Genomic DNA, 10,699 nt, shown 5'->3' with positions numbered 1-10,699 from the left:
TCATATACTCTCATATACTCTCATATACTCTCATATACTCTCATATACAACCCTCGTCTGAATAAACTAGATGATTAGTCTCATCACTCATTTGTATGCATGCATAATTAGTATTTTAATCTGCATCATTTTTGAAGCGGATTGATCAGCATAATGTTTAAAAGCTAAATGTGAAATGATTGGACATGCATCCTTTATAAAGGCCGAAAGTCCCGCTTGAATAATTGTTAAGGACATTTTTGCCGTCCTCAAGTCCTCCGGGGGAATTCCTACATACGAGTTTGGAAATTGTAATTATGATGTGCATTCAAGTGATTTTGGATGGAATAAAAAGGGCACGTTGGGCACTTATGAGTTTATTTAAAGTGAAACTGGGGCAACAGTGGTAATTAACCCCACATTACCTGGTTAATGAGGTTGTGATCTCTTTAAACACCCACTAGTGATCGATGACATGACGGATCCCGCTGCCACAGTCAGTATCTTTGTTTGATCTTTTTTCATTTCAAAGTTAATTGACTGCCTTAGGAGACATAAAAATACATTAAAAGAGACGTACAGTCAAAGTATAGAGCTGTACATTAAACAGCGTTGGGTGGATTACTTCTGAAATGTAATCTGGTACTGATTACTGTGGAGCGGAGGGGGGCGGGGCCGGGTCGGAATATCGCTCGCCCCGTCCCCAATCGGCCTGATGAGGCGCGCGAGGGATAAAGGCGGCCGGTGACGATGGTTCGAGAGAGAGAGAATATAACGGGCATGTCCGTCATGTGTGTTTATGTTTGTGCTTTTGGTTTGAGTTTATTGTGTACACATTGCTGTAATAGAGGCGCCTCTTATACTGTGGCACACAGCGCATGTGACTGTGTATTATTTCATTAAATGACAACCTTCTGCTGTTTAATGATCAAACTTGCCCATTTAGAGATCTATGAGTGTTCTCACCTTTTTGACTTCATATTTGATGGCAAGTTTGACCCGGCTCAGACAGGGTCTTTGTTGGTCTGCGGGGGGGTTCTTATCCACGTCACCATTCAGAATGGCCTCCACTTCCTCTGTATCCCGACAGAGATCCAGGACACCCACCACAAAGTCCTTACACTGCATAGACAGCTTCCTGTATTCATTCTGTTGAGAGACCGAATTTTGATCATTTTGGTTTAAAAAGGGCAAGAAAGCCGCATAGAGTTAGTCCAAATGACTATATTCCAAGTCTGTTTATGATGAAAAGACCGAATGAATTCCCTGAAAAACCTGCCGTCTGCCGTAACTCCCATATACCGTTCATATTTCTGCAAATTGGAAGTGTGTCGGTCAAAAACCTGTGACAACTAAGGCCGTTTGGTGTCACCGCGTCTTCACATGGCATATTTTAATATACACAAAAGCAAATGAAATTTCAGCGTTACTGCGGAGGGGAAGATTATCAGTGAATAACAACTTAAATTTGGGGCTTTGTGTCACCGAAAGCTATCGTGTGACTTCAAAAGACTTGGAATATATCAATTTGACCCGTATAAACTTTTAACACACTAATTTACATGACTTACATTTACCTTTTTGGTCTGAAACTACACGACATCCTCCACAGAGAAGATTTTTGGATCTAACAGTGTTACAATTATTACATTCATGTATTTATAAACAACGCTATAACAAGAGTACACAAAAACACACAAAGCTCAATATTGAATCAAAATAGGAAATTAAAAGAAATAAATGTGCGTGCGTGTTTGTGTCCGTGGATTAAGCAAAGCTTGTTCCACACACACACAAGCACACATACAAACAAACACACACACACACACACACACACACACACACACACACACATACAAACACACACACACATACAAACATACATACATACACACACACACACATACAAACAAACAAACATAGACACACACACACACACACATACATACAAACATACATACATACACACACACATACAAACAAACAAACATAGACACACACACACACACACACATACAAACAAACATAGACACACACACACACACATACAAACAAACATAGACACACACACACACACACACACATACAAACAAACAAACATAGACACACACACACACACACACACACATACAAACATACATACATACACACACACACATACAAACAAACATAGACACACACACACACACATACAAACAAACATACACACACATATAAAAAACAAACACACACTCACACGCACACACACACACAAACACACAATCACGCACACACACACACACACAAGCACAAATACTCATACAAACAAACAAACACACACACACACACACACACACACACAAACAAACACACACACACACGCGAACACACAAACACATACACAAACAAACACACACACACACACACACACATACAAACAAACACACACACATACAAACAAACAAACAAACACACACACACACACAAACAAACACACACACGTGTGCGTGCGTGCGTGTGTGTGTGTGCGTGTGCGAGAGTGTGTGTGTGTGTGTGAACAGTGATATTTGGAGATTTGCCCTTTTCATTGCACTGTTTTAAGTCTTTTAGACCGATGAGGACGGCATTTGTGTGCTCTAACAATCCAAAACACACACAGATAATAATTTTCATTTACATTTAAATATAGTAATTTCGCAGACACTTTTTCCAACACGTCTTACAAATGAGGAACATAGGAAGAATTTTGTCATAAAAAAGTCAACAATAATAGTGTCTCATGTACAGGCCAGAGACTTCTATTGTTCTGAAGAACTAATTACACATGCAAACACAACAATGACTAAAGGTTTGCAGAGCATGCAGACATGATTTTAGCAATGAGATTTCACAGGATTAGTTTCATTCTGTGTCGTTTGAGTCATCATTGAGTCTGTGTCGTGTATTTGGCGCCATCTCCTGGTGGCCATATGTAACATTGTGCTTCATGTGGATTATCTAATGATCTATACATCTGATTATCTTGTGTGTGGACTCGTTTGAAAGATAATCACCTCCTCTAAATAATGGTATGTGATAATTTATGTTCATATGTCGTGTGAAGTTATAAGTAAAAACGCAGTATACAGGTGAAACTCGAAAAATTAGAATATCATGCAAAAGTTCATTAATTTCAGTAATTCAACTTAAAAGGTGAAACTAATATATTATATAGACTCATTACAAGCAAAGTAAGATATTTCAAGCCTTTATTTGATATAATTTTGATGATTATGGCTTACAGCTTATGAAAACCCCAAATTCAGAATCTCAGAAAATTAGAATATTACATGAAATCAATAAAAAAGGATTTTAAATACAGAAATGTCGGCCCTCTGAAAAGTATAATCATGCATATGTACTCAGTACTTGGTTTGGGCCCCTTTTGCATTAATTACTGCCTCAATGCGGCGTGGCATGGATGCTATCAGCCTGTGGCACTGCTGAGGTGTTATGGAAGACCAAGATGCTTCAATAGCGGCCCTCAGCTCTTCTGCATTGTTTGGTCTCATGTCTCTCATCTTACTCTTGGCAATGCCCCATAGATTCTCTATGGGGTTCAGGTCAGGCCAGTTTGCTGGCCAATCAAGCACAGTAATACCATGGTCATTGAACCAGGTATATGCAACATTATCGCATGTTGATTTGTCTGTTTTGAAAGGATAAACAGCAGAATTGATGGCACTTCTACAGAAGAAACAATCTCTTTACTCATTTAAATGTGCTTCATAGGGATTGAGATCACAGACGCACATGGTGTCTGAATGCAGCAGAAACCTGACAGAGGTTATATGAGGCTGGGAATTATAAACCTCTTTACAACAGAGAAAGGGGTCACGCTGTCATTCAAAGAGATGATTCATAAGAGTCATTCGTTCGGTAATCGGACTACACTGTTAGCGTTGTTTGATTCACACAGTCGTTTCAAAGAGCTGACTCATAAGAGTCATTCGTTTGGGAATCGGACTACACTGTTAGCGTTGTTTGATTCACCCTGTCAATTCAAAGAGCTGACTCATAAGAGTCATTCATTCGGGAATCAGACTACACTGTTAGCGCTGTTTGTTTCATACTGTCGATTCAAAGAACTGACTCATAAGAGTCATTCGTTTGGGAATCGGACTACACTGTTAGCGTTGTTTGATTCATACTGTCGTTTCAAAGAGCTGACTCATAAGAGTCATTCATTCGGGAATCAGACTACACTGTTAGCGCTGTTTGTTTCATACTGTCGATTCAAAGAACTGACTCATAAGAGTCATTCGTTTGGGAATCGGACTACACTGTTAGCGTTGTTTGATTCACACTGTCGATTCAAAGAGCTGACTCATAAGAGTCATTCGTTTGGGAATCGGACTACACTGTTAGCGTTGTTTGATTCACCCTGTCGATTCAAAGAGCTGACTCATAAGAGTCATTCATTCGGGAATCGGACTACACTGTTAACGCTGTTTGTTTCTTGCTGTCATTCAAAGAGCTGACTCATAAGAGTTATTCGTTCGGGAATCGGATTACACTGTTAGCGCTGTTTGTTTCTTGCTGTCATTCAAAGAGCTGACTCATAAGAGTCATTTGTTCGGGAATCGGACTACACTTTTAACGCTGTTTGTTTTGCGCTGTCATTCAAAGAGCTGACTCATAAGAGTCATTCGTTTGGGAATCGGACTACACTGTTAGCGCTGTTTGTTTCTTGCTGTCATTCAAAGAGGTGACTCATAAGAGTCATTCGTTCGGGAATCGGACCACACTGTTAGAGCTGTTTGTTTCACGCTGTCATTCAAAGAACTGACTCATAAGAGTCATTAGTTCAGGAATTGGACTACACTGTTAGCGTTGTTTGTGTCACGCTGTCATTCAAAGAGCTGATTCATAAGAGTCATTCGTTTGGGAATTGGACTACACTGTTAGCGCTGTTTGTTTCTTGCTGTCATTCAAAGAGGTGACTCATAAGAGTCATTCGTTCGGGAATCAGACTACACTGTTAGCATTGTTTGATTCACCCTGTCGATTCAAAGAGCAGACTCATAAGAGTCATTCGTTTGGGAATCAGACTACACTGTTAGCGTTGTTTGATTCACACTGTCGATTCAAAGAACTGACTCATAAGAGTCATTCGTTTGGGAATCAGACTACACTGTTAGCGTTGTTTGATTCACACTGTCGATTCAAAGAGCTGACTCATAAGAGTCATTCGTTTGGGAATCGGACTACACTGTTAGCGTTGTTTGATTCACCCTGTCGATTCAAAGAGCTGACTCATAAGAGTCATTCATTCGGGAATCGGACTACACTGTTAGCGCTGTTTGTTTAACGCTGTCATTCAAAGAGCTGATTCATAAGAGTCATTCGTTTGGGAATCGGACTACACTGTTAGCGCTGTTTGTTTCTTGCTGTCATTCAAAGAGCTGACTCATAAGAGTCATTCATTCGGGAATCGGACTACACTGTTAGCGCTGTTTGTTTAATGCTGTCATTCAAAGAGCTGATTCATAAGAGTCATTCGTTCGGGAATCGGACTACACTGTTAGCGCTGTTTTGCACTGTCATTCAAAGAGCTGACTCATAAAAGTCATTCGTTCAGGAATTGGACTACACTGTTAGCGCTGTTTGTTTCTTGCTGTCATTCAAAGAGCTGATTCATAAGAGTCATTCGTTTGGGAATCGGACTACACTTTTAACGCTGTTTGTTTTGCACTGTCATTCAAAGAGCTGACTCATAAGAGTCATTCGTTCGGGAATCGGACTACACTTTTAACGCTGTTTGTGTCACGCTGTCATTCAAAGAGCTGACTCATAAGAGTCATTCGTTCGGGAATTGGACTACACTGTTAGCGCTGTTTGTTTCTTGCTGTCATTCAAAGAGCTGATTCATAAGAGTCATTCGTTTGGGAATCGGACCACACTGTTAGCACTGTTTGTTTCTTGCTGTCATTCAAAGAGCTGACTCATAAGAGTCATTCGTTCGGGAATCAGACTACACCATTAGCGCTGTTTGTTTCACACTGTCGATTCAAAGGGCTGACTCATAAGAGTAATTCGTTCGGGAATCGGACTACACTGTTAGTGCTGTTTGTATCACGCTGTCATGCCAAGACAGTCCCAAAGTCTAAAACCAGGTGGCTGTGGAGGAGAATTGATTTGGGCTACAGACAGGTCGATTCCTCAGAGGAGAAGAACAGGATTGGGCCGTCGGGCCATCACATGGATTAGACTCACACTCATTAGTGAGCACTGTGTGCAGGGTAACAGATGCTACTCTGTTTAAGGTGTGGACGGTGTACTGAAAGACTGGACGTGCCAATTAACATTCAGGTGCACACACGCAAACACACGTGCAGAGCTCTGGAGAGATGATCTGAGGTTAATTACACACACTCCTTTGCAAGAAACACTTTAATATGCAAGTCTGTGGTGGACACACACCACCATCTGAACCCTGACAAACACAAACTTACACCTGCTCCTCTCCTCAATGAAAAACCAAAGAGAGTTACTTTGCTGTCTACTGTCTGCATAGGCAACTACCTTCTGAGGGGGCGCTATGAGCATTTCATTAGCGCAATGAAATACATTACATGGTTCACGAGACTCATTTCTAAATGTTTACACAGCGTCTTAAACCAGCGAGACACATCGCAATGGTCAAAGACGTTCATGTAGTGCATGTTTAATTAGACCATCCATTAAAAAACAGCACAGACGGATTCAAAACCACATTTTGTGTGCTAGGGTTGCCACCCATCCCATAATATATGGGATTGCACCGTATTTAAAGATGAAATAATGCGTCCTGTATCAAATCAATCCAGGACACAATTTTATATAAAAATACAGTAAAAATGTAAACAACTTTATAGAACAACTTGTAAATTTTACAGTTAAAATTATATTACATGTATTAAATTAATATAATACATTAAAATATTAATTAATATATTAAAAGTATATTGTACGGTACAGTACTGTAGTTATTTTATTAAATGATAAACTTATATTAACCTTCAGAAACAGTAAAAATCTGCTTTTCACTTTATAATGTATTTGCTAATCACTGTAGTGGCTGCAGAAGTGCACATGATGACATGATGTTCATCAATAGTGTCTATTCCAGGAGCAATGACCAATAAACCTGTCGAGTGCTCAGTGTCACTCACACAAAACACTAAACGCCACCAGAGTAACACATGTGAAATGATGTAAACATGAACTAAACATCAACTATAACACAGAACACCCCAATGTACATAATTGATATTAAAAATAAGAAGAAACATAACTATTCCCATAAAATATAATGAAATCTAATGGGTCATGCAGGGAATTCTGGGAACACCCAATTATTTTTTTTACTCTAATTTTAGCAATAATTTACTGTAAAAAGTGTTAAAAATAATATACATTTTATCCATTAATTATATGGGTAAATCATACATTTTAAATAAAAAAAATATAATTTTTACAACATTTTACAATAAAACTACATGTATTGTCTTTTTAAACATGTTAAACCATTTTAACGTATATTTTACGGTAACTACTCGTTAACCAATTTACTACTCAAACGCATTTTTACAGTCTTTTACTCAAGTGGCGTACTAGCGACTGACGCTGCAGACTTTAGCCTCCTCATTAGCGCACCAGCCTCCCCGCCAGCGATGCCGGTTTGAATCCTGCTCATAGCAGGTCGAGTAAGACCAGTTACGGTGGTGCCGTGACCCGGATGGGAGTGAGGTTTAGGGAGGTGAGTATAACGGGAGCTAGCTGGTAGGTAGCTGTGCAGTGTGTAAACATCACTTCCTGGCCTCAAGAGGAGCAGTAGCGACTGACGCTATGGGCTGTAGACTTAAGCCTCCTCGTTAGCGCTCCAGCCTCCCATGCCAGAGACACTGGTTCAAATTCTGCTCATAGCGGGTCGAGTAAGACCAGTTACAGTGGTGCCATGACCCGGATGGTAGTGAGGTTTAGGGAGGTGAGTGTAATGGGAGCTAGCTGGTAGGTAGCTATGCAGTGTGTAAACCTGATGACATAAGGGGCTGTAGCCTTTAGCCTCCTCGTTAGCGAGATGCCTGGTTACATTAGAGCAGGTCTGGTTACATTAGCATGTTGCTAAGCTAAAAGTGCTATAGGCCTACTCTAGTTATCAGAAAATTCACACACAGCACACAGCAATATTCATTAGTCAATTTTCAATTTAAAAATGACTTGAGCTATAGTATTATGAATAGCGGTTATGCTATTACGCAATAATTCTCATTTTTAAATATAAACATAAACAACATTATTTGTTACCATCATTTCATAAACATCATCTCATATATACAATTCTATCCACATTCTCCTACGCTCTCTTACACTAATTATCTCTCTCTCAGACACACACACACACACACACACACACACACACTGTAATTCATTTGTTTCATACAGTGAGAGTTGATTGTCTTGCCTGAAGAGTCATTGTTATTGCTGCTCTAATATCATTTGAGATGATGAGACACAGCTTTGTGAAATGTCAAGTTTATAGTGATTGCATTTTTAATGTTATCGTTTCTCACACAGTATAAGATCTCTGTATGATTGTGCTTCAATGAGTCTAAATGTCTGAACCTCACAACATTTGACAAAGAAATTGACACCCATGTTTAGGAACGTTACGGATTTAAGAGTGTGTACGCTGCCGTGCTATCAAAACATTGTTCTGTTTGTATTCCTGACCAGCCTAACACAGCAATCTAGGCTCAACCAATGGCGTTAGTTTGGGACGGGACAATTTGTTTCATCCGACCAATGGCAAACGGGAAGAGTGTTTGGGAAACCTGTTTGAAGTGTTTGGGAAACCTGTTTTGTGAAATGTTTCCGATTGTATTGCTAAACCTATTTATCTCCTTTTCTCCCAATTTGGAATGCCCAAATCCCACTACTACGTAGGTCCTCGTGGTGGCGCGATTACTAACCTCAATCCGGGTGGCGGAGGACAAGTCTCAGTTGCCTCCACTTCTGAGATCGTCAATCTCGTAGCTCTTTGTGCATGACACCGCGGAGACTCGCAGCTTGTGGAGGCTCATGCTATTCTCCGTGATCCACACTCAACTTAGCACTTGCCCCATTGAAAGCCAGAACCCCTAATCATGACCACGAGGAGGTTACCCCATGTGACTCTACCCTCCCTAGCAACCGGGCCAATTTGGTTGCTTAGGAGACCTGGCTGGAGTCACTCAGCACGCCCTGGATTCGAACACGCAACTCCAGGGGTGGTAGTCAACGTCAATACTCACTGAGATACCCAGACCTCCACTCCTAATTCTTGACGTAGTGAAGTGGTAAAAGTCAGGTCTGGTAACCAATGATTACAGGTTCAAACCCCAGAAGGACTGATGACCATTATACCTTAACATTGGGGTACATCTGTAATTAGCATGTAAAAATTACCTGCTAAATGACTAAATGAAAACAGTACTATTAAATCTCCTACCTTAAACTCCGTCTCTATGTTGGCAAGTCGTGCAAGTTCATTGCTGAGCTCTAGCGCTGTCAAGACGGGATCTTCGCTGGACAGCGCAAGGTAGGTGGCGCTAGCGAGCCCTTTGTATGCGTTCATCCGTGATCTAGAGTGACTGAAAGAGTCGCGCCTTTGTTTCTCTGTACACTCGAAGCACTTGCAAAAGTAGTCGTGTGGCTGTTCGATTCTGGCGCCCTTCATCAGCAAAATGTGTACGATTTCGTACTCCTGACACTGTGCGGCAAGAATCACCGGCGTTACGTCGTGTGAAAAGCGTTCCGTCCTCATCGTAAGCGTAGAAGTCGTCATCCCTCAATTCCTGCTCCAACGGACTCGAGGTTAGCCTCAAACTCCCTGCGAATGCCGGATGAGCCAATATGGCCTCCACGATTCGCACATAGCCTTTGCTGATAGCCAATAGGAGCGCGTCACCAATGCGCGCCATCCCCTCTTTCTTCAGGAGTAGCTCAGTGACCTCCAGGTGCTCGTTGCCAACGGCTAGCTGCAATGCGTTCTGGCCCATGTAGTCAACGCTGTTGAAATTGAGCGTTTTCGACTCGTCCAACATTTTGCGGACAACGGGAATGTTGCCGTACTCCGCAGCGTCAAGGAAATGCTCCTCCTCTGTAGTAAGGCTGGTGCCACGTTCATTGAACATGTAGGCGGGCCCTCGGATGGCCTGACGACGCCCCTTCTCTCGCAGGGTGGTGTGCCTGCGATGCATGACCTCTGACCTGAGAGTGAAAGACAGAAAATGAAAGATTTGTATGTTAGCAAACTAACAGATTGACAGGTTGAGGAATAAAGGTGGCTGGTGACGACGGTTCGAGAGAGAGAGAATTACGGGCATGTCCGTCATGTGTGTGTTTATGTTTGTGTGCTTTAATTGATTAATAAAATATCATTTATGTTGAAAAGCCGGTTCTCTCCTCCTCCTTTTCATTGATCCCTTATATTGGTGCCAAAACCCGGGAAGGGGGAGGGATGCCCGTCGAAGAGTCCTCGACACTGCCTTCCACCCAGGGGAGCGCCGCTGCCATCTGCCGGGTGACGGAGTAGCCACGGGGACGGAGTAGACGGAGTAGACACGGGGAACGGCCGCCGTCCGCGGGGCGAGTGGGGAATGGATTCCCTGACCTCCTGGAGCGATGGATCCGCTGCCGGGGGCAGAGGAGTGCCCTGCCGTCCCCCAGAAACGCGGAG

At 41.8% G+C, this 10,699-nt stretch overlaps 1 protein-coding gene across 1 annotated transcript in view; it reads right to left on the bottom strand.

Moving 5' to 3' along the window:
- The window catches only part of trpc7b (transient receptor potential cation channel, subfamily C, member 7b), a 49,780-nt gene extending 39,560 nt beyond the window's left edge, over window positions 1-10,220 (bottom strand). The window contains 3 exon segments of the mRNA XM_052149669.1: window positions 946-1,128; window positions 9,470-9,773; window positions 9,775-10,220. Of these exon segments, the coding sequence (XP_052005629.1) occupies window positions 946-1,128; window positions 9,470-9,773; window positions 9,775-10,220 (933 nt within the window).
- Between the last annotated feature and the right edge of the window lie 479 nt (window positions 10,221-10,699).

The sequence above is a fragment of the Xyrauchen texanus genome, chromosome 19 (assembly GCF_025860055.1).
Source record: "Xyrauchen texanus isolate HMW12.3.18 chromosome 19, RBS_HiC_50CHRs, whole genome shotgun sequence".
NCBI classification, from domain to species: domain Eukaryota; kingdom Metazoa; phylum Chordata; class Actinopteri; order Cypriniformes; family Catostomidae; genus Xyrauchen; species Xyrauchen texanus.
Note: the sequence above shows the minus strand (reverse complement) of the source record. Positions and strands in the feature narration are given on the sequence as shown.